General features: G+C 41.6%; 1 protein-coding gene and 1 non-coding gene across 7 annotated transcripts in view; one reads left to right on the top strand and one right to left on the bottom strand.

The window, feature by feature from the left end:
• Positions 1 to 27,174, top strand: part of PSEN1 (presenilin 1) — an 86,500-nt gene that overhangs the window by 15,829 nt on the left and 43,497 nt on the right. For 4 of the 6 annotated variants that reach the window (XM_023183166.2, XM_023183184.3, XM_023183193.2 and 1 more), the window contains exons 4-5: positions 20,230 to 20,480; positions 23,016 to 23,157. In XM_023183166.2, the coding sequence (XP_023038934.1) occupies positions 20,230 to 20,480; positions 23,016 to 23,157 (393 nt within the window). Of the gene's footprint in view, positions 1 to 5,244; positions 5,279 to 17,253; positions 18,879 to 20,229; positions 20,481 to 23,015; positions 23,158 to 27,174 lie in introns of those variants that run through there. The other 2 variants (XM_023183215.2, XM_023183203.2) reach the window with 2 other exon arrangements.
• LOC111521742 lies at positions 10,386 to 10,444 on the bottom strand. Its single transcript, XR_002725048.1, has one exon. It is a non-coding gene; the product is annotated as a U7 small nuclear RNA (small nuclear RNA).

Raw genomic sequence — 27,174 nt, 5'->3', positions numbered from 1 at the left:
GAGACGGGGTTTCACCGTGTTAGCCAGGATGGTCTCGATCTCCTGACCTCGTGATCCGCCCGTCTCGGCCTCCCAAAGTGCTGGGATTACAGGCTTGAGCCACCGCGCCCGGCCTGGCACAAATCTTAATACATATCAAGAAACTTTAGGCTTAAGCCTAACATAACAGCTCCATAAATGTTCAGTATTATTTCTAACCGGTTATGTCAACTGTTTGTGGAAATGACAGCTTTTTTTGGCATTAGAGGAATGGTTAAACCTCTGACTCCAGGGAATCACAAAGCTTGGTCAGATGCTGAATGGAATTATGTGTGTTGTTGGAAACATGTTCCCTATGATTAATAAATGTTTTCAAGTTTTCCACTTAACTTGCCAGTTCTTTGGTTAAGCCACTCTTCTAGTTCTGTCCTACAGAGCAGGCTTAGAGCCCCACATTTCTCATTGTAGAAATTCAAACAATATCCATTAAGTCTTTTTTTTTTGCCCATTAAGTCTTAAAGGATTAATACATTTTCTTTCCTTTTTTTTTTTTTTGAAATGGAGCCTCCCTCTGTTGCTCAGGCTGGTGTTGAGTTGCACAATCTCGGCTCACTGCAGCCTCCACCTCCTAGGTTCAAGCGATTCTCCTGCCTTAGCCTCCCGAGTAGTTGGAATTAGAGGGGTGTGCCACCATACCTGGCTAATTTTAGCATTTTAGATAGAGATGGGGTTTCACCATGTTGGTCAGGTTGGTCTTGAACTCCTGACCTCAAGTGATCTGCCCACCTAGGCCTCTCAAAGTGTTGGGATTACAGGCATGAGCTACCGTGACTGCCAATACATTTTCTTATAAATATTAATTATTGAAAACATGTATTTTAAGTAAATATTCACACTATAAATATATTAACATAATTGAATACATTATAACCACGTAGGCATGTTAACTGCTTACATGTGTGCGTGAAATATTAAGGGAAAAGGGTAGAATATAATATTTGTAAGCACTTATAACTATGTATATGTGTGTATATATTGAAAAACATTAGGATTTGCGGTGTTGTAAAAATAAGTTACTGTTTTCTTTATAAAATTACCTAAGTTCATATTCAACTACACACAATTATAAACTTAATTATAGAGCTAGGTGTGGTGGCTCATGTCTGTATTCCTAGTACTTTGGGAGGCTGAGGCAGAAGGATCCCTTCAGACCAGGGGTTTGAGACTAGACTGGGTAACATAGCACGATCTTGTCTCTACAAAAAAAAACTGTGAAAATTAGTGGGGTGTGGTAGTGTGCTTCTGTGGTTCCAGCTATTTGGGAAGCTGAGGCAGGAGAATTGTTTGAGACTAGGAGGTTGAGGCTGCAGTGAGCTGTAATCATGCCACTGCACTTCAACCTGGGCAACAGAGTGAGACCCTGCCTCAAAAAAAGAAAAAAATGTGTGGCAAAAACTGCCGTGAACAAAGTCCAAAACAAACTAGGACAAAGGCTTGAAATACATGACAGATATATCCCAATATACATAGAATTCTTATGAAATTAAAAAGGAACATGAACAGCTAACTCAATAGCAAAGGTTACAAGCAATATTTATGGAGTAAGAAATAGAAATGGCAATAAATATATGAAAAGCCTAGTTGATCAGCCTTACTAATAGAGATAAAAATTAAAACTTCACTTCTTACCTATCAGTGAGTTAAAATTGATACACTGCTACTGAGGTTGTAGGGAAATAGGCTTTCTTGTATGCTGTATTCTTTGGAGTTAAGTTAGTATTTATTTGGAGGCAAGCTGTTAATTGAATCTACAGATATACATGCCTTTTGGAAATAATTTAGCAATTAATTCTAACCTAATCTAATCTGACCTAGCATTTTACTTCTAGAGGTTTATCCTATAAAAATATTACCAGAGGAGTGCCAATAATTTTTATTGAAGTTTTATTTATAACAGTGAGAATGTGGCAGTAATCTCAATCTTTATCATTAATTGCTTATGGCTTACCCAGTTAGTAGTGTAAAGGTAGTGGTTAACAGTAGGGTCTCTTGACTAAACAGTTGGACTTTGAATCTCCGTTCTAGAACTTCTTAGCACTATGATATTTGGCAAATTATCTGGCCTCACTAAACTTCAGTTTCTTTATCTGTTTTTTCTTTTTTTTTTTTTTTGAGATGGAGTCTGGCTCTGTCGCCCAGGCTGGAGTACAGTGGCCGGATATCAGCTCACTGCAAACTCCGCCTCCCGGGTTTAGGCCATTCTCCTGCCTCAGCCTCCCGAGTAGCTGGAACTACAGGCGCCCGCCACTTCGCCCGGCTAGTTTTTTGTATTTTTTTAGTAGAGACGGAGTTTCACTGTGTTGGCCAGGATGGTCTCGATCTCCTGACCTCGTGATCCGCCCGTCTCGGCCTCCCAAAGTGCTGGGATTACAGGCTTGAGCCACCGCGCCCGGCTTCTTTATCTGTTAAATGAAGTTTATAGCAATTAACTTAGAGTTTTATTTAAATTAAATGAGATAACCTGAATTAGTACACTACCTAGCACATACTTGTTCAATAAATATTAACATTTCTCATGAAAATTGCCATATTTAAGAATGAGGTATATTTGTATGTCCAACATAGAATCAAATATATTTTGTCATTATTATCTTTTTTTGAGACAGGGTCTCCTCCTATCACCCAGGCTAGAGTATAGTGGTGTGATCATAGCTCACTGCAGTCTCTTAAGTCCTGGGCTCAAGTGATTCTTCCATCTCAGCTTTGTGAATAGCTGGGAGTACAGGTGTGTGCCACCATGCCTGGCTAATATTTTTTGTTGTTAGTTTTCCTTTTTTTGGTAGAGCTGGGGTCTCGCTATGTTGCCGGGGCCGGTCTTGAACTCCTGGGCTCAAGCGATTCTCCCTTCTTGACCTCCTGAAGCATACAGTTTTTTTAGGGCAGTGAAACTATTCTGTATGATACTGTAATCATGGAAACCTGTCATTGTCTGTTTCTACAAACCCATAGACTGTATAACACCAAAAGTGAACCCTAAGGTAAACTGTGGACTGTCAATGTAGGTTCATCTGTTGTAACAGTTTACCACAGTGGTGCAGGATGTTGACAGAGAGAGGCTGTGCCTGTTGGAGAGGGTATCTGTACTTTCTGCTCAATTTTGCTGTGGATCTAAGATTCCATTTGAAAATATTTTATGGCATGGTGGCTCATACTTGTAAACCTACCACTTTGGAAGGCTGAGGCGGATGGATCACTTGAGCTCAGGAGTTTGGGACCAGCCTGGGCAACATGGTGAAACCCCATCTCTACGAAAAAAAAAAAGTAAATAATAATAATAATAATTAGCTGGGCATGGTGGCATGTGCCTATAGTCCCAGGTACTTGGGAGGCTGAGGTGGGAGGATGACTTGAGCCTGGGAAGTGGGGGTTGCAGCGAGCAGTGATCATGCCACTGCACTCCAGCCTGGACAACAGAGCCAGACTCCGTCTCAAAAAAAAAAATTAAATAATATAAATAAAAATAAGAATATTTTGAAAGAAATGAGCTATCAAGCCACAAATGCAAAAGGCTTCAAGTTCCCATCTTTTAGAAATACATACTAAAATATTTATGAAGGAAATGATATATCTAAGATTTGCCTCAAAATAATACTGGAGTGGCAAAGTGAGGTGAGGGGGAGAGTAGATGAAACAAGATTAGCATGAGTTCATAATTATTGAAGTTGAATAAATTGCACATGGCCTTTATTGTACATTTCTAACAATGTTTGTTTGAATTTTTTCCATGATAAAAAGGTTTTTATTTATTTTTTTTTTGAGATGGAGTGTCCCTCTGTCGCCCAGGCTGGAGTACAGTGGCACGATCTCGACTCACTGCATGCTGCGTCTCGTGGGTTCACACCATTCTCCTGGCTCAGCCTCCCGAGTAGCTGGGACTACTTAGGTGCCTGCCACCATGCCCGGCTCATTTTTTGTATTTTTAGTAGAAATGGAGTTTCACCGTGTTAGCCAGGATGGTCTCGATCTTCTGACCTCGTGGTCTGCCCGCCTCAGCCTCCCAGAGTGCTGGGATTACAGGCTTGAGCCACTGCACCTGGCCTTTCTTTAAAATAGCTTAATAGATAATACCATGCTTAAGTCATCATTCTCATATTTAGCTACCAAGATTTTTCCTTTTGGAAATCCCTCGGTATTCTATATTCTAGTACCACTTTCCTCTCATTTGACACTTTTCAAAGCACCTACGCACTCCTTTGAGAAAGATGTATTTTTTTTTTTCTTTTTTTTTGCAATAGAGTTTCACTCTTGCTGCCCAGGCTGGAGTGCAGTAGCACAATCTTGGCTCACTGCAACCTCTGCCTCCTGGGTTCAAGCTATTCTCCTGCCTCAGCCTCCTGAGTAGCTGGGATTCAGGTGCGTGCCACCACACCTGGCTAATTTTTTTGTTTTTGTTTTTTTTTTTTTTGGAGAGATGGGGTTTTACTATGTTGGCCAGGCTGGTCTCAAACTCCTGACCTCAGATGATCCATCCGCCTCAACCTCCCAAAGTGCTGGGATTACAGGCATGAGCCACCACCCCCAGCCCAAGAAAGATACATTTTTGAAAACAGCTTTATTGTGGTATAATTGATGTAAAATGTACATGTTTAAAGTATACAGTGTGATAAGTTTTGATATATATGTATACTCTTTTTCTTTTTTATTATGCTTTAAGTTCTAGGGTGCATGTGCACAACGTGCAGGTTTGTTAAATATGTATACATGTGCCATGTTGGTGTGCTGCACTCATTAACTCCTCATTTACATTAGGTATATCTCTTAATGCTATCCCTCCCCCCCCGTATGTATAATCTTGAAACCAGCACCACAGTTAAGATAATGAACATGTCCATTACCTCCAGAAGTTTCTTCATGCTTTGTTGTAATCTCTCTCTCTCCTCTGATTCCTCCCCATCCCAAGGCAACCATGTTTTGTCACTGTGCCCAGCCATTTACTGTAATTTTATATAAATAGTATCAAGTACTGACAGGATGTGGAGGGCCTGGCACGGTGGCTCACACCTGTAATCCCAGCACTTTGGGAGGTCGAGATGGGCAATCACGTGAAACCACGAGTTCAAGACCAGCCTGGCCAACATGAAACCCCTTCACTACTAAAACTACAAAAATTAACCAGGGGTGGTGGCGTGCACCTGTAATCTCAGCTCCTCGGGAGGCTGAGACAGGATTGCTTGAACCCAGGAGGCAGAAGTTGCAGCGAGCTGAGATCGTGCCACTGCACTCCAACCTAAGCAACAGAGTGAGTGTCTGAAAACAAAACAAAACAAAAACCTTACAGATTCTTGTATGGCTTCTTTCTTTCAGCATAATTATTTTGAAATCCGTCAATGTTATGTGGTTCCTTTTTATTGCTGAGTTGTATGCCATGGTTTTTGATCTATTTATTTGTTGGTAGATATTTGGATTTTCAGTTCTGAAGCATTACAGATAGTGGCTGCTATGGATACTCATGTACAGGTCTTTGTATGGGCAAATGCTTTAATTTATATTGGGCAAATAACCTAGGAGTAAAATATGATCCAATATGGTAGGTGTATATTTAACTTTTTTTTTCTGTCTATCTATCTGTCTTTCAGTCTTATCTATTTTTGAGACGGAGTTTCGCTCTTGTTGCCCGGGCTGGAGTGCAGTGGCGCAGTCTTGGCTCTCTGCAACCTCGGCCTCCTGGTGATTCTCCTGTTCCAGCCTCCTCAGTAGCTGGGATTACAGGTGCCCGCCACCACGCCCAGCTAATTTTTGTATTTTTAGTAGAGACCGGGTTTCTCCATGTTGGCCAGGCTGGTCTTGAACTCCTGATCTCAAGTGATCTGCCTGTCTCGGCCTCCCAAAGTGCTGGAATTAGAGGCGTGAGCCACCACACCTGGCCAGTTTTTATTTATATTTTTTATAGAAGATGGAGTCTCTCTATGTTTCATAGGCTGGTCTTGAACTCCAGGCCTCAAGTGATCCTCCCTCCTTGGCTTCCCAAAGTGCTGGGATTACAGGCATGAGCCTCTATGCCCAGCCTTATATTTAACCTTTTTAAGGTACTACCAAACAACTCTCCAAACTGGTTGTATAATTTTACATTTCTACCAGCAGTTCGAGTTCCAGTTCCTCCACATTCTGTCGGTACTTGATACTGTCAGTCTTTAAAATTTTTTAGCTCTTATAAAAGGTATATAGTTATATCTCATTTTGGTTTTAATTTACATTTCTCTATTGAGTAATGATGTTGAGTATGTTTTCATGTGCTTGTCATCCTGATACCTTCTTTGGTGACTTGTCTGTTCAAATCTCTTGCCCATTTAAAAATTGCTTTCTTACTGGATTTTGAGAATTATTTACATAGTCTGGATACAAGTCCTCTGTAATATATATAATTTGCAAATGTTTTCTCCCAGACTGTGGCTTTTCTTTTTATTTATTAACAGTGGTTTTTGAAGGGCAGTTTTTTGTTTTTTTTTTTTTTAAAGAGACAGGGTCTTGTACTATCACCCAGGCTTGAGTTTGGTGGTGTGATTATAGCTCACTGCAGCCTCAAACTCCTGAGCTCAAAGAATTCTTCTGCCTCATTCTTCCAAATAGCTGGGACTACAGATGTGTGCCACTGCACCCAGCTAATTCAGTTTGTATTTCATTGATTGCGTTTTTGGTGTCACGTCTTAAGAAACTTTGGCCTACCTCAAGTTCTCAGGAGTTTTTTCCTACATTTTCTTCTGGAAGCTTTATAGTTTCATGTTTTACATTAGGTCCGTGATCCTTTTCAAGTTGATTATATACATGCTCCAAGGTATGGATCAAAGTTCATTTTTCTGCATATGGATATTCAGTTGTTTCAGCACTGTTTGTTTTAAAAAAAGTATTTTCTCCACTAAAATGCCTTTGAATCAGTTGTCCATATGTGTGTCAATCTGTTCCATCAGTCATGGGTCAAAGGCTGTTCTCATGGGGAGGCTTTTGAATTTGAAAAACTGAAACTATAGTCATTGAACAACTTTATACCCATTGAACAACTCCCCATTTTCCATTTCTCTCAGCCCGTGGCAGTATACTTTCTTTTTCTATAACATTGACTACTTGAGTTTTTTTTTTTTTTTTTTTTTTTTTTTTTAAAAAGACAAGATCTCACTCTGTCACCCAGGCTAGAGTACAGTGGCATGATCTTGGCTCATGGTAGCCTTCACCTCCTGGGCTCAAGCGGTCTTCCTCTCTCAGCCTCCTGAGTAACTGGAACTACAGGTACACACCGTCATGTATCACTAATTTTTTAATTTTTTTGTAGAGACGAGTTCTCACTATATTGGCCAGGCTGATCTCAAACTCCTGGGCTCAAGTAATCCTCCCACTTCGGCCTCCCAAAATACTGAGATTATGGGTGTGAGCTATCATGCCCAGCTGGGTAGATAGTTCATATAAGTGGAATCATACATTATTTCTCTTTTTGTGACTTGCTTATTTTGCTTAGCATAAGGTCCTCAAGGTTTATCTATATTGTGGCATGTGACAAGATTTCCTTTTTAAGGGCTGAATAATATTCAGTGTTATGTATATACCACATATCTATGAGTAGACATTTGGGTTACTTCCACTTCTTGGCTATACTGAATAATGCTGTGGTGAAAGTGGCTATGCACATACCTGTTTGAGGTCTTGTTTGTAATTCAATTCTTTTTTATGTATACTCCACATCCTGTCAGTACTTGATACTGTCAGTCTTTAAAATTTTTTTAAAATTTTATATATATATATTTTAAATTTTATATATGGTATGTATATATACATGGGATTGCTGGGTCATATGATAGTTTTTAATTTTTTGAGGAATCTCCATATTGTTTTCCATGGTGGCTATACCATTTTACATTCCCACCAGCAGTGCATGGTGGTCCCAATTTCTTTGCAACTTTACCACCACTTGTTACTTTCTGTTTTTTTGGTAGTGGCCATCCTAACAGTTGTAGTATTTTTTTTGCATTTTCCTAATGATTAGTGATGTTGAACATCTTTTTTTTTTTCCCATATTACACAGATGTAGAGCTTCTTTTCATGTGCTTCTTGACTATTTATATATCTTCTTTGAAGAAATATCTATTCAAGTCCTTTGCCCATTTAAAAAATCTGATTATTTGTTTTTTTCCAGTTGTTTAATTATAGGACTTTTTTTTTTTTTTTTTTTCTGAGGAGTCTTGCTCTGTCACCCATGCTGGAATGCAGTGGCGTGATCTTGGCTCACTGCAAGCTCTGCCTCCCAGGTTCATGCTATTGTAGGACTTTTTAATGTATTCTCGATATTAATCTCTTACCAGATACATGATTTGCAATTTTTTTTTTTTTTTTTTTGATACAAGGTTTTACTCTGTCACCCAGGCTGGAGTAAAGTGATGCAATCTGGGCTCACTGCAACTTCCGCCTCCCAGGCTCAAGCGATACTCCCACCTCAGCCTCCTGAGTAGCTGGGACTACAGGCACACACCACCACACACAACTAATTTTTGTATTTTTTGTAGAGACGGAGTTTCACCATGTTGCCCAGACTGGCCTTGAACTCCCAGGCTCAAGCAATCCACCTGCCTTAGCCTCCCAAAGTGCTGGGATTGTAGACCTGAGCCACCACACCCAGCCTGATTTGCAGATATTTTCTCCAGTTCTGTAGGTTGCCTTTTCACTCTGATGACTGCTTCCTGTGGTGTGTAGAAGTTTTAAAACTTGGTGTAGATCCATTTGTCTATTTTTGTTTTTGTTCTTTAATTTCTCTTAGCAATATTTTGTAAGTTTCATTGTATCGGATATTTGGGGATCTGTAAGACTACCCCCAGGTTCAGTAATTTGCTAGAAAGACTCAACTCAGAAAAGGTTTTATACTCAAATTATAGTTTAATACTCTGAAATGATACAGATTAACTTTAGCAACAGAAAAAGACACATAGGTCAGGGTCTAGGAGACACCACCAGGCAGAAGCTGTCAATAGTCCTCTCCCAGTGGAGTTGTGCACACAGTGCTTAATTTTTCCAGCAACAGTGTATGACAACACACGTGGAATATTGGCAACCTGGGAAGCTCGCTGAGCCGTGGTGTCCGGGTCACACGTGGCTGACCTCAGTTCTCTGGCTTCTTCAGAGGCCAAGCTGAGACTGTGTGACTCAAGGCCCTCACCATAGATCACATTGTTAGCAGAAACTTGTTGGCATGACCCAGTGCCTCATGTAAACAAGGGAAATTGTTTTTCTTTTTAATTAATTTTTTTTTTTTTTAAGATGGAATCTCACTCTGTCACCAGGCTAGAGTGCAGTAGTGTGATCTGAGCCCACAGCAAACTTTGCCTCCCAGGTTCAAGCGATTCTCATGCCTCAGTCTCACCAGTAGCTGGAATTAAGGCATGCACCACCACACCCGGCTAATTTTTGTATTTTTAGTAGAGCTGGGGTTTCACTGTGTTGGTCAGGCTGGTCTTAAACTCCTGACCTCAAGTGGTCCACCCACCTCAGCCTTCCAAAATGCTGGAATCACAGGGATGAGCCACTGCACCCACCCAGGAAGTCTTAACAGGCCGGATATTCTAAGGGTTTAGAGGTTGTCTTCCAGGAGCTGGGCAGGGAAAAAATCCTTTTTTGGCCTGTGCAGAGTTTGGACAACCTTGATGTGCTGAGTTACTTCCTTTACTGTATAGCGGGCCTTGTACATCTTTTCATCCTTCAGGTTTCAGGTCATGTTGTGGTACTTCCTCAGGTATTTTCTGGCCATATTATTTAAAAGTAGTCCCATACCAGGTGTTCTTTATCACATCACCTTGTTTATTCCTTTTTTTTTTTTTTTGAGACGGAGTCTGGCTCTGTCGCCCAGGCTGGAGTGCGGTGGCCGGATCTTAGCTCACTGCAAGCTCCGCCTCCCAGGTTTACGCCATTCCCCTGCCTCCGCCTCCCAAGTAGCTGGGACTACAGGTGCCCGCCTCGTCGCCCGGCTAGTTTTTTGTGTTCTTTAATAGAGACGGGGTTTCACTGTATTAGCCAGGATGGTCTCGATCTCCTGACCTTGTGATCCGCCCGTCTCAGCCTCCCAAAGTGCTGGGATTACAGGCTTGAGCCACCGCGCCTGGCCTTTTTTTTTTTTTTTTTTTTTTTTTTTTTTAAAAACTGTTCCTTGTAGAGCTGGGCTAGCCCGTAGGCAGGACACTGAGAGCAGCCTGTTTATTCCTTTTATAGTACTATCCCACTGTGTAATTATCCTGTTTATTATCTGTCTCCCTCTGCTTGAAAGCAGTTCATGAGAGCCAGGAACCTTATCTGTTTGTTCCCTGTTGTATCCCTGGCACTGCACCTAGCACAGTGTCTGGCACATAGCTGGCACTTACCTTTTTTAGGGGTAATAGTTCCCAGTGAAAACTAGAAAAATCACTAGACAAATTTTAAAAGAGCTGTAACACTTATTTTTAAAATGAATTAATAATTAGTAATTAGAAATTAAGGCCGGGCACAGCAGTTCACGCCTGTAATCCCAGCACTTAGGGAGGCCAAGGGTGGGCGGATCACCTGAGGTCAGGAGTTTGCGACCAGCCTGGCTAACATAGTGAAACCCTGTTTCTACTTAAAAAAAAAAAACAAAAAACAAAAAACAAAAAAAAGGTTAACCAGGTGTGGTGATACGCGCCTTTAATCCCAGCTACTTGGGAGACTGAGGCAGGAGAATCACTTGAACCTGGGAGGCCGAGGTTACAGTGAGCCGAGATCGCACCACTGCACTCCAGCCTGGGCAACAAGAGCAAAACTCCATCTCAAAAAAAAAAAAGTTAAAGTCAAATAGAAAAAGGACATAGATGAAAAAGCACTCAACTGTCCTGATAAGAGAAATAGATATTAAAATTATGCCAAGATTCCATATTTCTCCCATTAGATTGGTAAAAGTCTAAGCACTTGCTAAGGTAAGGTGTTAGCAACAGTGTGGTGAAGTAGGCAATTCTCTTGCATTGCTGAGTCTCTAAATTGGTGCAATCCATAGGGAGGGCAATTTGGCATGTCCTGTCTCTCTCTCGCTCGCTCGCTTGCTCTCTCTCTTTCTCTTTCTCATACCTGCAGTCTCAGCTGCTCAGGAGGCCGAGGTGGGAGGATTGCTTGAGCTTGGGAGGTCAAGACTATGGTAAGCTGTGACTATGCCGCTGCACTCCAGCCTAGTGACAGAGAATCTATCTCAAAAATAAGAAGAATGAGGATATTCTTTATGTATTGATGTGTAGAAAAATCTCTTAAGATACATAGTTAAGTGGAGAAAACAAAATGCTGCATGGTACATTTACTGTACTACCATTTGTGTGAAAAGGGGGAGTAAGAGTGTGTGTTTGTATTTGCTTGCATATGTAGAAAGAAACTTTGAAAGGATTCATAGGAGGACAATAACAGTAGTAAGCAGGGGGATTAGGAAACTAGGTATATATTAAGAGGGAGATTTTGTACTCTATACCTTTTAATACTTTAAACCACGTGAATGTTTCACCTGTGTATTTATTTTATTTTTAATTTTTGCTTTACCTGTTTTTAACAAATAAATTATACTTTTTTTGAAGAGCCCTATTTTTATTCCCTTTCAATTATTATCTGTAGATTCTTATGCCACATTTTACTTTAATAGCACATTTAAACAGAATACAGTCTTTAAATGGAAGCTGACAATTTATTTCCCTGGAGAATTTTTGAAGTACAATAACATTTGATTGATTGAACTTTATTTAGTAAGAATTCTTAGCAAACTCCCTCCCAGGCACACCTACATGGTGCTTCATTTTCAGTGAATTACAAATCTCTGAAACGCAAAACTCCAGTCTAAAAGTACAAGACAGCTGGACTCGATGGCTCATGCCTGTAATCCCAGCACTTTGGGAGGCCAAGGCGGGAGGATTTCTTGAGCCCAGAAGTTCAAGACCAGCTTGGGCAACATGGTGAAGCTTTGTCGCTACAAAAAATTAGCTGGGCTTCACAAGCAGTCTTTTAGGAATCATTCATTAACTAACTCAACAAATAGTTATTGAGTACAGGAGACACTAGAGATCCAGCAAAGATCAAGAACTTGTGCTATCCTTGGAGAAAATTTATATTCTAAGGAGATAAAGATGAATAATCAAGTAACAAACAGGAGCTACCTCAAATGATCACAAGTACGATTCAGAGAATTAAAACCAGCAGATCAGTATAGAGAAAGGGTTCCTTACATTTGATAGTCAGGAAATTCTCTCTCTACCAGGAGGGAACTGAGTGACAAGGAATAGTCCGGTGGGAGAAGGACATTCCAGATGAACCAGTCCTGAGCGGGGAACCAGAAGGCCAGTTTGAAAAAAGGAATGGAGAGAGGAGGAACAGTCTGTGGTCAGAGCAAGGACCAAACCATTTTAGACTTCATGAGCCTAAAAAGTTTTGATTCTGTTATGAGCATGACAAGAAGCCATGTAATCGAGTTTTAAAGGAATGAAATGATCTCATTTTGTTTAAAAAAAAAATCATCCTGGCTATAGTGTGGAGAATGGACTAGGGGAGCATAAAAGCAGAAAGACCAAATTAGAAGCCTATTAACAGTAATCCAAATGACAGGTAATAGTGGTTTGAACCACAAAGATTGTGGACATAGAAAGAAGTAGATAGGTCCAGGAGGTGTTTTGGAGGTATTCTGGCAGAATTTGCTGGCTGACTAGACAGAGGTACTAAGGAAGAGAAAGAAATAAAGAATAATTTGTAGATTTGGGACTTCCTAGAAACTGGGAGAATGGTACTGCTGTTGACTGAGATAAATGGAGAAGACAGAGGAGAAGCTTAGAATAGAGTTCTGGGAGAGGTCAGAGATGGGAGATCAACATTTGGGAAACAGATTTTTCTAATTCCATAGTGCCTACGATTTTCTGTTGATAGACTAAAAATGTCTGGAATTTTATATGCAGTTTCATCTGGACTGTACCCTAAGAGGAGATCAGTTATACCTTGGCACCTGCTAGTAGCCATAGGAATGTATATATGTAGAATAAATGGTAAAACTACTGAATGCTTAATATGGGCCAGACACCATGAGATACGTCTTTCAAGTACTATCCCAGTAGAATTTACAACTCTATCAGGAGATACTTTTTTCACCATTTTACAGATGAAGACATTGAAGTTCAAAGAGGTTAAATAACTTGCCCCAAATCACACTATATAGAAGAGAAATCCAAATCCTGGTAGTCTGACCCCAGAACTTGGGCTAATTACCACTATATAATACAGTGTCACTGGGGTAAACCCAAGATATGATAACATAAGTTAAAGACTTTTAAATTCCAAATGTCACACACTATGATTTCACCCATAAAATGTAGTGATTCAGCCATAGTCTTCTGATTAATTGGAATACCCTATAAAATACTTTAGGAACTTGCTTCTTTTATTTTCATATATATATGTTCATTCATAAATTAAATCTGGACAGCTAATGAATCTGCCATTTTTGTCTCTAACCAACACTTCTGTCACCAAATTGTACTTCTTTTTGTTTTTTTTTTTTTTTTTTGAGACAGAATCTCATTCTGTCACCCAGGCTGGAGTGCAGTGGCACGAATCTTGGCTTACTGCAACCTCTGCCTCCCGGGTTCAAGCGATTCGCCTGCCTTAGCCTCCCAAGTAGCTGGGATTACAGGTGCCCGCCACCACGCTGGCTAATTTTTTTTTTTTTTTTTTTTTTGAGACGGAGTCTCGCTCTGTCACCCAGGCTGGAGTGCAGTGGCCGGATCTCAGCTCACTGCAAGCTCCGTCTCCCGGGTTCATGCTGTTCTCCTGCCTCAGCCTCCCGAGTAGCTGGGACTACAGGCGTGCGCCACCTCGCCCTGCTAGTTTTTGTATTTTTTAGTAGAGACGGGGTTTCACCGTGTTAGCCAGGATGGTCTCGATCTCCTGACCTCGTGATCCGCCCATCTCGGCCTCCCAAAGTGCTGGGATTACAGGCTTGAGCCACTGCGCCCGGCCAATTTTTGTATTTTTAATAGAGACAAGGTTTCACCATGTTGGCCAGGCTGGTCTTGAATTCCTGACCTCAGGTGATCCGCCCGCCTCAGCCTCCCAGAGTGCTGGGATTACAGGCATGAGCCACCACACCCAGCCCAAATTATACTTTTTTTAAATAAAGAAATTAAAACAATATTTTTTTCCTTAAAGATGGTGTCTCACTACATTCCCTGGGCTGCACTTGACTTTAGGTGTGTGCCACCATTCCTGAAAATAAAATCAGTTTTGAAAGTGGTATCTGGGCTGGGCTCACACCTTTAATCCCAGCACTTTGGGAGGCTGAGGTGGGCGGATCACCTGAGGTCAGGAGTTCAAGACCAGCCTGACCAACATGGATAAGACCCTGTCTCTACTAAAAATACAAAAAATAAGCCGGGCTTGGTGGTGCATGCCTGTATATCCTAGCTATTCAGGAGGCTGAGGCAGGAGAATTGCTTGAACCCAGGAAGCAGAGGTTGTGGTGAGCCGAGATCGCGCCATTGCACTCCAGTATGGGCAACAAGAGCAAAACTCCATTTAAAAAAAAAAAAAAGGTGGTATCTGACCAGGCACACAGGCTCATGCCTGTAATCCCAGCATTTTGTGAGGCCAAGGTGGGTGGATCATGAGGTCAGGAGTTTGAAGCCTGGCCAACATGGTGAAACCCTGTCTCTACTAAAGTACAAAAATTAGCCAGTGCAGTGGCAGATGCTGTAATCCCAGCTACTCGGGAGGCTGAGGCAGGAGAATTGCTTGAACCTGGGAGGCAGAGGTTGTAGTGAACCGAGATTGTGCCACTGCACTCTAGCCTGGGTGACAGAGCAAGACTCTGTCTCAGAAAAAAAAAATAGCATCCATGGCTGGGCACAGTGGCTCACGCCTGTGATCCCAGCACTTCAGGAGGTAGAGGTGGGTGAATCACTTGAGGCCAGGAGTTCGAGCCTGGCCAACATGGTGAAACTCCATCTCTACTAAAAATACAAAAATTAGCCAGGTGTTTTGGCGCACACCTGTAATCCCAGCACTTCGGGAGGCTGAGGCACGAGAATCGCTTGAACCTGGGAGGCAGAGGTTTCAGTGAGCCAAGATTGTGCCACTCCTAGGCGACTGAATGAGACTCTGTCTCCAAAATAATAATAATAATAAATAATAATAAAAGAAGTATCTAACATACTACAAAGAGGAAGGGTTTGTGAATGTGTATGTTACTGTTAAGTTAAACAGTATTCTAGTATCCATCTCATTATCAGCCTTGGGCAGGGCAGGGCAGGACAGGGTTGAGTTGGCTAATGGTCATTATAAACCAGATCATCTGGTTGGGGACTGTGAATGAGCATATGATTGCCCCTTTCATGCTAGACTTAGCTAATTAAACTGTTCATATGACCTAAAATGATGGCTGTGGTGCCATAGAAAGAAAACAAGTTTTGAGGCAAGAGACTTTAGTTTGATTCCTACCTCTGCTGTTTTCTGGTTGTGAGATTTTGGATCAGTTGCTTTTGTGTTCATTTACCAAAACTTCTCCAGACAAAAAGAATAAATGAGATAATGTGACAGTGCCTTATAAATATCAAATACTATATAGAGATAGCTATTATTACTTGTATGTTTATTGTGAACATTAATCAGCCAATCAAGTTGTTCAGACTTGTACTGCTGAACATCAATTGCAGGTATAACTTTCTTGGCAGATGACTTAGTCACCTCCTTCTCTGGAAGAATAGAAGTATGAATTCTCAATTCTCCTGCTTCTTGCTGTCTATCACACTATGTTCTGGTCCCTTTGGCCTCACCTTCCGTATAACCATTTCCATTCTACTGGGCTTTAGCCGCTCTGGTGACTTGTGTTCAGCAAAAATAATCTTTCTTGATGTATGGTATAGATATTTCTACCTTTTATGCTTTAGAATAGTTTCCTTTCCATTTCTCATAGGGATTGGGTCTTCATAATTGTTTGAAGAGAAATCCTGACTTCCAGACTGAAGGAGAGGGCACCATACCTTTATAACGCCAACCTCTGTCTTTTTTTTGTTCCCCTCTGTCTTAGTTCATTTTGTATTGCTATAACAGAATACTGCAGACTGGGTGATTGATTGATTGATTGATTGATTGATTGATTTTGAGACGGAGTCTCGCTCTGTCACCCAGGCTGGAGTGCAGCGGCTGGATCTCAGCTCACTGCAAGCTCCACCTCCCCGGTTTACACCATTCTCCTGCCTCAGCCTCCCGAGTAGCTGCGACTACAGGCTCCCGCCACCTCGCCCGGCTAGTTTTTTTGTATTTTTTAGTAGAGACAGGGTTTCACCGTGTTAGCCAGGATGGTCTCGATCTCCTGACCTCGTGATCCGCCCATCTTGGCCTCCCAAAGTGCTGGGATTACAGGCTTGAGCCACCGCGCCCAGCGAATTTATTTATTTATTGTTTGTTTGTTTTCTTTTTTGTTTTTTTATTTTTTATTTATTTTTTAATCTTTTTGAGACTGGGTGATTTATAAAGAAAAGAAATTTATTCAACTCATGGTTCTTGAGGCTGGAAAGTCCAAGAGTATATGGTACCAGCACCTGAGGAGGATTATCCCTTGGTGGATAGGCAGCAGGGCAAGAGAGAGCTTGTTTTTGTAACAAAGTCACTCCCATGATAACTAACCTACTCCTGCGATAGCGACATTACAGGTTCAGTATCCCTGATTTGAAAGTCTGAAATTCAAAGTGCTCCCAAATCCAAACCTTTCTGAGTACCAGTGTGATGCTCAAAGGCAATGCTTATTGGAGCGTTTTAGATTTTGGATTTTTAGATTTGGTATGTTCAACCTGTAAGTATAATGGAAATATTCAAAAATGCAAAATCTGAAACACTTCTGGTCCCAAACATTTCAGATAAAGAATACTGAATCTGTAATCCATTCATGAAGGCAGACTCCTCATGACCCAGTCACCTCCTAGAGGCCTCACCTCTTGATACCACGACAATAGCAACCAAGTTTCCAGTACATGAACTTTCTGGGGGAACATTCCAACTATAGCACCCTCCTTTATCCCTTACCCTATTCCATTAGTTTTAATCCCCACTTTGTCTCTTCCTCTAGTTTTCAGTCTACGCTTTGACATGATAGGTATGCTCAAGTTTCTACGAGCTCTAAGATAACCTTTTCTGGTTTTGTCTTCCTTTCCATTGGGGTTGGATAAAATAACTTTTTCAAGTTAAATCCGTCTCTATTGCAAGTCTCTTCCACCTTTTTTTTTTTTTTTTTTTTTTTTTTTTTCTTCGAAGGATGATTGCCTTTACCTTCTCAATTCTCAATCATTTTCCAGCCCATTGTGATTTATGACATTGATACAGAAAGGCTGGGCTCCCGGCTAAATTCCACCCTTAAACCTGGAACTGCAGCCCTAAGTGAAAACAGCTGACCCCATTTTTCCCCACCCAAATGTTGCCTCTTTGGCCTGCCATGCCCCTATCCTGTGCCCATAAAAATATTTCAGCTGGGCTAGGCACAGTGGCTCACTCCTATAATCCCAGCACTTTGGGAGACTGAGGCAGGTGGATCAGCTGAGGTCAGGAGTTCAAAACCAGCCTGGCCAACATGGCAAAACCCTATTTCTACTAAAAATACAAAAATTAGTTGGGCATGGTGCTGGGCACCATAATCCCAGCTACTTGGGAGGATGAGGCAGGAGAATTGCTTGAACTCAGGCGGCGGAGGTTATAGTGAGCCCAGATTGTGCCAGTGCACTCCAGCCTGGGCAACAGAGCGAGACTCTGTCTTAAAAAAAAAAAAAAAAAGATTTCAGCAGCTGGCAGAACAATACAAGCAGCTGACGTCAGGGATATAAATGGCTGAGTGTTGGAAATACAAGTGGCTGATTGTCAGAAATACAAGCAACTGAGCGTTGGTGATATAAGTGGCTGAGCAGTGAGCAGAAAAACAGCTGAGCGTTAGAGACTATGGATGGGCGTGGCTAACTTCAGGTTGTGCAGCTTTGGAGCATAGGCCCAACCGGAGATGGCCTGGCTTCAGGGAAAGATCACCTTCTTCCCATACCATCCCCTTTTCAACTCTCCATCCTACTGAGAACCACTTCCATTGCGCAATAAAATCTTCTGCACACACTACCCTTCGATCTGTTCGTGTGACCTGATTATTCCTGGACACTGGAAGAGAACCTGGGTGCCAAGAGGAGAGAGCAGGGGCTGCCACCCTGACCCTCCACTGAGTTGGCTGGCACTTGGCCATCCCTGAATGGCAGAGTTGAAGGAGCATTGATTGTAACACACTTGGATGCTGCTGCGGGCCTGCACAGAGCCTGCTCCTGCCAAAGAGGAGCAACCGGCTGGTTCCTGCATTCGTTTGCTCTGGTTCCCACACTCACTCACTCGCTTGCACACTTCCTCTTGCAAGGGGTTTGAGTGTGTGGTGGCCAAGTAAACGAGCCACACTCTGAGCCATGAGGGGGTCAAGGGAGTTATCCTGTCTCATCTCAACCCGACTTCCCTCTTCACTGTTTTACTTTTGTAAAACCCTTGATGAACTTCCCATTGCCAGTTCAGGGTCTTTTTAGCTCTCATCCTGCCAGACTGTTGATGACACCTCTTTGATTTGTGCTCCACTTTTGGCTTCTGTGTTATATTGATTCCTGAGTTTTCTTCCCTCTCCTCTATTCTCTTAATCTCATTTTCTGGTTTTCTCCCATCACCTGCTGGTTAAGCTTAGGGGTTATTTACACTTCTCTCCTTGGTCATCTTTTTACTGTATTTTTCCCTCCACAGCTATTTCATCCATTTCTGAGGCCTGAGATTTCATCCATTTCTGAGGCTATAGAGACCATTGACTTCCTCTGACCCTTCTGAGCTTGAAAGTCCTGTTGGTAACTGCCATTGGACTTGACTGCCTGGTTATATCTCTAACTAAAGTACTTCTGTCGGAAATTCCAGTCTGCTTATCTTACTGTGTTCCATATCTCTACCAATGCTAGTTCCTTATGCTAGAAATCTCATTCATTGCCACTCAACCAAGTTTGCTAAAAATGAAACATCTGATTATGTCACTTCTTCGACCTTACCACATTTTTTTTTTTTTTTTTTTGAGCCTTGCTTTGTCACCCAGGCTGGAATGTAGTGGCACAATCTCTGCTAACTGCAGCCTCCACCTCCCAGGTTCAGGTGATTCTCCTACCTTAGCCTCATGAGTAGCCGAGATTACAGGCATGTGCCACCATGCCCGACTAATTTTTATATTTTTAGTAGAGACGGGGTTTCACCATGTTGGCCAGGCTGGTGTCAAACTCCTGACCTCAAGTGATCCGCCCACCTTGGCCTCCCAAAGTGCTGGGATTTCAGGCGCCCAGCCTGTTACTTCTTGATTATATGCTAAACAAGGGATGGATTACTCATGAGTTTTCTGGGAAAGAGGTGGACAATTCCCGGAACTAAGGATCCCTCCCCTTTTTAGACCATACAAGGTAACTTCTGGACTTTGCCATGGCATCTGTAAACTGTCATGATGCTGGCAGGGAGTGTCTTTTAGCATGCTAATGTATTATAATTAGCGTATAGTGAGCAGTGAGGATAAACAGAGGTCACTCTCCTCGCCATCTTGGTTTTGGTGGGTTTTGGCCAGCTTCTTTATTGCAACCTGTTTTATCAGCAGGGTCTTTATGGGCTGTATCTTGTGCTGACTTCCAATCTCATCCCGTAACTAAGAGTACCTAACCTCCTGTGAATGCAGTCCAGTAGGTCTCGACTTTATTTTACCCAGCCCCCATTCAAGATAGAATTGCTCTGGTCCAAACGCCTCTGACACAAGGATTTTAAAGTCGTATTAATTAAGGTAAGATAGTTCCTTGCGTAAGTGGTCTGAAATCACAGAAAGCTGAATTTGAAAAAGGTGCTCGGAGCTGCAGCCAATAAACAAGGTTTAATGCAGGTGTCAGTCTTTAAGCTACATCTCAAAAGATAAGTACAATTGTATTTTGTTGGGATGAACAGAGAGAATGGAGCAAGCCAAGACCCAGGTAAAAGAGAGGACCTGAGTGCCTTCAGTGAACAGTGATAGATAATCTAGACTTTTAAACTGCATACTTCCTGTAAATAGTTTTTTCTTGCTTCCGGTTTTTAGAACTCATGTAGTGAAAGGTCTGTTGTTAATCCCAGGTCTAACCGTTACCTTGATTCTGCTGAGAATCTGATTTACTGAAAACGTTTTTCTTGTGCTTATAGAATGACAATAGAGAACGGCAGGAGCACAACGACAGGCGGAGCCTTGGCCACCCTGAGCCATTATCTAATGGACGACCCCAGGGTAACTCTCGGCAGGTGGTGGAGCAAGATGAGGAAGAAGATGAGGAGCTGACATTGAAATATGGCGCCAAACATGTGATCATGCTCTTTGTCCCCGTGACTCTCTGCATGGTGGTGGTCGTGGCTACCATCAAGTCAGTCAGCTTTTATACCCGGAAGGATGGGCAGCTGTATGTATGAGTTTTGTTTTATTATTCTCAAAGCCAGTGTGGCTTTTCTTTACAGCATATCATCATCATCTTGAAGGCCTCTGCATTGGAGGGGCATGACTTAGCTAGAGAGTCCATCCTCTGTGATGGTCAGGAGCAGTTGAGAGAGCAAGGGGTTATTACTTGATGTTTTAAGTGGAGAAAAGGAACACTGCAGAAGTATGTTTCCTGTATGGTATTACTGGATAGGACTGAAGTTATGCTGAATTGAACACACAAATTCTTTTCCACCTCAGGCTCATTGGGCGCCCATTACTTTTCTGCCTAGAGTATTCTTTCCTTTTCTGAGTTTGGTGGGTTAAATTCCTGTCATCCCTCCCCTCTTGGTGTTATATATAAAGTTTCAATGCCGCAAAAGAAATAGCACTCGAATATAAAATTTTCCTTTTAATTCTCAGCAAGGCAAGTTACTTCTGTATAGAAGGGTGCGCCCTTACAGATGGAGCAATGGCAAGCGCACATTTGGACAAGGGAGGGTAAGGGGTTCTTACCCTGACACACATGGTCCCTGCTGCTATGTCGTTCCCCTATTGGCTAGAGTTAGACCGCATAGGCTAAACTAATTCCGGTTGGCTAATTTAAAGAGAATGATGGGGTGAGTGCTTTGGCAGGAGTCAGGGCAGGGCAGGTAGCAGGTAATTGGAATGAGGATGGAGCAGGTGATCAGAATGAGGGTGGAGTAGGTAATCAAAAAAGGTTGCTTTACAAGGAAGTTAAGTTTAAAAGTAGAAGGCAAATAATTGAACATACATATTCTTTGAAATTTAGAACTCACATCTAACATTGACTTAAATGTTAAATCCTCAAAGATAACATTCCTGTTTCTCCTAACATGATTGGGTCCTTCTTGGTGTCTTTTCTCATAGCAACTTGTTCTCTCTCACTTGTCACAATTTGCAAATATATATTTATTTACATTATTTATTTAATGCCTGATTTCCTTCTTTATTGCAAGGCCTGTGAGGGTACTGTGTCTCCAGGGTGAGGTATATAATAAATGGCCAAACAAATCGTTAATTGGAAGGATGAATAACTAATTCAAGCCAGCACTCTCTAGACTCTTGGGGAGCTATCATGTGAATTCCCTGGTGCTGCTGCTGTCAGCCCTTGGTCTCCAAGAAAAATGCTTGATTCAAATGTCATCTAGTTCCATCTCTAGGACTCTCATGGGGCCCAAAGAAGAGTTGTAATTGAGTTTTAGAATTTGAAGTTGTGAAGTGTCTGAAAAACTACATGGTGTTCTGAAAGCCAAACTTTTAGCCTTTTGGGAGAGCATCTAAGATAGCAGATGAAGGGCAGGGGTTAGAACTAGAGGGATTGAAGAATATTATCCGTATAGGTTAGGGTTAGGTTTGGCAACATATTATAGAACAAACATTGGCAAGCTACAGCCACAGGCCAGATCTGCCTGCTAGCTTTCCATAAAGGTGTAGTAGCAAAGTTATTCACAAACTTGTGAATAAACTTTCATTGGAACATGACCATGCTCCTTGGTTTATACATTGTCTGTGGCTGCTTTCACACTACAGTAGCACAGCTGAGTGGTTGCCCTGGAGACCATATGGTCCACAGAGCTAAAACTTCACTATCTGACTTTTTACAGAAATGTTTCTGACTTTGTTAATAGAAAATCAAAACAACTGGTTTAAATAATGCACATACTTTCTCCTCGTAGAGTAGTGCAGAGGTAGGCAGTCCAGATTAGTACAGTGGCTTCACATTCATCAAGGACTCAATCTCCTTCTTTCTTCTTTAGCTTCTAACCTCTAGGTTACTTCAGGGTCCACGCTGGAGCCCTAGCCTTCGTTCTGACAGTAGGAAGGAGTAGGGGAGAAAAGAACATAGGACATGTCAGCAGAATTCACTCCTTTCTTAGCAGTTCCATACACAACATATCTCCCTAAAAGTCATTGCCATTACTTGTTCTCATAGCCATTCATAAATATAAGGGAGTCAGAAGTAAAGTCTTTTTGGCTGGGAATATTGGCACCTGGAATAAAAATGTTTTTCTATGAATGAGAAGCAAGGGGAAGATGGATATGTGACATTATGTTAAGACAACTCCAGTTGCAATTACTCTACAGATGAGAGGCATTAATTATAAGCCATATTACCTTTCTTCTGACAACCACTTGTCAGCCCACATGGTTTCTGTAGCAGAATCTGGTTCTATAACAAGTTCCTAATAAGCTATAGCCAAAAAACATTTGATGAGGTATTATAATTATTTCAATATAAAGCACCCACTAGATGGAGCTAGTGTCCGGTTCATATGTAAGTCCTTTCCATATGTTAGAATTGCTTTGAAGCAGTTATTTTAGAGTGTAGCTGTTTTTCTCAGGTTAAAAATTCTTAGCTAGATTGGTGAGTTGGGGAAAAGTGACTTATAAGATATGAATTGAATCGAGAAAAAGAAAATTCTGTGTTAGAAGTGATAATGTGGTTAGGGATCTCCATTAACACTTACCTAGGGCTTTTGTGTTTGTTTTATTGTAGAATCTATACCCCATTCACAGAAGATACCGAGACTGTGGGCCAGAGAGCCCTGCACTCAATTCTGAATGCGGCCATCATGATCAGTGTCATTGTTGTCATGACTATCCTCCTGGTGGTTCTGTATAAATACAGGTGCTATAAGGTGAGCATGAGACACAGATCTTTGCTTTCCACCCTGTTCTTCTTATGGTTGGGTATTCCTGTCACAGTAACTTAACTGATCTAGGAAAGAAAAAAATGTTTTGTCTTGTAGAGCTAAGTTAGTTTTCAGTTTTGTTCCTCTTCACTGTGGAACATTCAAAAAATACAAAAAGGAAGCCAGGTGCATGTATAATGCCAGGCTCAGAGGCTGAGGCAGGAGGATCGCTTGGGCCCAGGAGTTCACAATCAGCTTGGGCAACATAGCAAGATCCTGTCTCTATTAAAGAAAACAGCCGGGCGCGGTGGCTCAAGCCTGTAATCCCAGCACTTGGGAGGCCGAGATGGGCGGATCACGAGGTCAGGAGATCGAGACCATCCTGGCTAACACGGTGAAACCCCGTCTCTACTAAAAAATACAAAAAACTAGCCGGGCGAGGTGGCGGGCGCCTGTAGTCCCAGCTACTCAGGAGGCTGAGGCAGGAGAATGGCGTAAACCCGGGAGGCGGAGCTTGCAGTGAGCTGAGATCCGGCCACTGCACTCCAGCCTGGGCGACAGAGCGAGACTCCGTCTCAAAAAAAAAAAAAGAAAACAAAAAACAAATATTGGAAGTATTTTATATGCATGGAATCTATATGTCATGAAAAAAGTAGTGTAAAATATATATATTATGATTAATTATCAAGAGTATATTATTTTGGATTTCAATGCCTTTTTAGGCCATTGTCTCAAACAATAAAACCAGAAAACAAAAAAGGTATAACTGAAAAATAAACATTTTCATATAATAGCACAATCTAAGTGGGTTTTTGTTTGTTTGTTTTTTTGTTGAGGCAGGGCTTTGCCCTATCACCCAGGCTGGAGGGAAGTGCAGTGGCGCGATTTCGGCTCACTGCAGCCTCGAACCACCAGTTTCAAGCGATTCTGCTGTCTCTGCCTCCCAATTAGCTGGAATTACAGTCGCCTGCCACCACACTCAGCTAATTTTTGTATTTTTAGTAGAGACGGGGTTTCACTATGTTGGCCAGGCTGGTCTCAAACTCCTGGCCTCAAGTGAACTTCCCGCCTTCGTCTCCCAAAGTGCTGGGATTATAGGTATGAGCCACTGCGCCTGGCCCTAAGTGGTTTTAACATTTTGTTTGACAGTATACTGAAGAAATATACCTACCTAAGACCTTTGTGAATCTCCTCATTCACAAATAACACTATAGGTTATAACGGTCCCTGTAAAATACGGTATAACTAAAATCAGATTTTCATGTTAGAGTACAGAACAATAAAGCCATGTTCAGATGCTGGTATTAAACTCACTGGTGACTGATCACACCTTGCTTAAACGGGTAGCCATCATGCACCCCCTCACCATCTCTACTGTACTACTTCATTCCTCGGAAAGTGGGGCGCTGGGAGGTTGTACAGGAAAGACACAGACACACCCTTCTCAGCCTCTCCTCCCCTAGCTCGCTCTTTTGCCAAGTGGCCTACTGCTGAGTTTCAGCCAACTAGCACGTTTCAGACTCATACCTTAGAAAAAGTTACACATTATCACAAGTCATGCACCTTTTAAGGTCATTTTCAAATAATAGAAATTATAAATGTTCAGCCAGACATGGTGACTCATGCCTGTAATCCCGGCACTTTGGGAGGTCAAGGCAGGAGGATTGCTTGAGGTCAGGAGTTTTTTGTTGTTGTTGTTTTCCTCCCGAGACAAAGTCTCGCTCTTGTCCCACAGGCTGGAGTGTGATGGTGCAATCTTGGCTCACTGCAAGTTCTGCCTCCCACGTTCAAGCCATTCTGCTGCCTCAGCCCCCCGAGTAGCTGGGATTACAGGCACCTGCCACCACGCCCGACCAGTTTTTGTATTTTCAGTAGAGACTGGTTTTTATCATGTTGGCCAGGCTGGTCTAGAACTGCTGATCTCAGGTGATCCATCCGTCTTGGCCTTGCAAGTCCTGGGATTACAGGCGTGAGCCACCGTGCCCGGCCGAGGTCAGAGGTTTGAGACCAGCCTGAGCAACATAGTGAGACATATCTCTACCAAAAAAAAAAAAAAAAAAAGATTAACTTTCCAAATGTTGGAATCTACTCAGTTTCTTTCTAGTATTTATTTCTGTATACTTTTCTAACATGGTTAAAATGTATAATCAGTATGTGTCCTTTTACTTTGGTGTGAGCATTTTTTCTATTATAAATTCTTAGAAAATATTTCTATGGCTATGAGATATTTGACTCAAGTACCTTGTCATTTACTTCTCAAATGTCCCTGATGTTGCACATTTGTTTCTAGTGTTCCACTATCTTAAAAAACAGTAATGTCTGTCTTTATGCCTAGAGCTTTTTCAGTTTTTCAAATTATTTCCTTTGGGTAAAATCCTAGAAGTAGAATTTCTGGGGCACATTATCTATGTATGTGTAACTCTCTTGGGATACAAAATCCCATTTTCAAAAAGCTTATATCAGTTTGTACTTAACACCGGTAGTGAATGAGAGTATCTCTCGTACCTCACCAGTGCCGAATTTCTTTTTTAAAACTCTGTGTTGGTTTTTATAGGTAAAGAAAATGTCTTAATTTGCATTTAGTTGGTTACTAGTAATATCAGTACCTTTTCAATGCTTGTAAACTTTAAAATTATACAGAGTTTAACTTTGCTTGTTGAACATTTGAGTGAGTGGAAGTGTTAAGTGATGGCCGTCTGTATAATCTGTTAGTAATGTATGGAGACCATTAAAGATGACAGGTATATGTGATGATGACAGGTTGTTACCAACACTCAGAAGGCCAAAAAGCAAGTGATATAAACCCATGCTGGGAAGCATTTGCCTCCCTCACTTTAAAAATGCTAGTTTCTTAATTCCTTTTCTTTATCCCTTTTTCACCGTATATATTTTGTCTGCATGTGTTTACTTGCCTTTGGTTTCCTTGCTTTAGTAGACTGATCTTGTGACTTTTAACAGGATCCCATTATACTTTTGTTCTTCTGTTTATTTCTCAGAATTTATTGGAGGGTAGAATTCTACTTTTTCTTTCTTATAATTTAGAATTTACATACAGATTTCCTGCCTTTCCCTTACAAAATACCTTTGTAATTGGATAGGTGGAGCTCTGGACTGGAAAGAACTCTGGAGTTCTTTCTGCTAATAATCTTAGGAAATTATTTAATTTTTCTGTATTTTCATATTTTCACACACAAAAGATAAAGCACCATCTCTGAACTACCTCTTCTTTTCTCTGCTTTTAAGCATGTATGGGTTTTCCTAGTCTTGGGCAGTGACATGTACAGGACAAGTATCGCTTTACATCCGCCTTGTTTAATTTAAATACAAACTCTTTGAGGTAACCCCTACTATTATCCCAGTTTTATGGATGAGGCACTGAGGCAGGGGTCACACAGCTAGTGTGGGTCAGAACCTAATGGGTCAGAATGGATATTTGAGTACAGAGTTTGGCCTGGATTGACACACATAGCTATTACATAAGATTCCTCTCACATTCAGTCCTCAGCTCCCTGAAGTGTGGGTTCTCTTTTCATGCCTCCGTGGAAACTGCGTATCATGTGGTTACCAGTTTTTCCTTTGGTCGTATCTGCCGATCTTTTTGAACCTGATTTTTCTGGACCTTACTGCCTTTTGACTTATTTATTGCCTCCTGCTTGACATTGATTCTAGCTTTTGCTTTTGTTCCTACTTTGGTCCTCTTTGCAGTTTCCTAAAGCTAACCAGCCATGATTCTCAGATGATGGACTTTTTCGTCTCTCCCATTACTTCTTGGGAAATTATATTTTAATCTCATGGTTTAAATTTTCATCCTTAAACATAACTTTTAATGTAGTAGTATTTTTAGCCTAGAAGGCTTGTGGTTGGTTTGTTTTCTCCTTTGCATATCTCTTCTACTCAGATACCTGGTAGCATGTAAATCGAACGACTTGTCCTTTATACCATTTCATTATCATCAGTAGGACTGCTTTGCTGGGGTTGTGTGTGTGTGTGTGTGTGTGTGTGTGTGTGTGTGTGTGTGTGTGT

The sequence above is a fragment of the Piliocolobus tephrosceles genome, chromosome 6 (genome assembly GCF_002776525.5).
Source record: "Piliocolobus tephrosceles isolate RC106 chromosome 6, ASM277652v3, whole genome shotgun sequence".
NCBI lineage: Eukaryota > Metazoa > Chordata > Mammalia > Primates > Cercopithecidae > Piliocolobus > Piliocolobus tephrosceles.
Note: the sequence above shows the minus strand (reverse complement) of the source record. Positions and strands in the feature narration are given on the sequence as shown.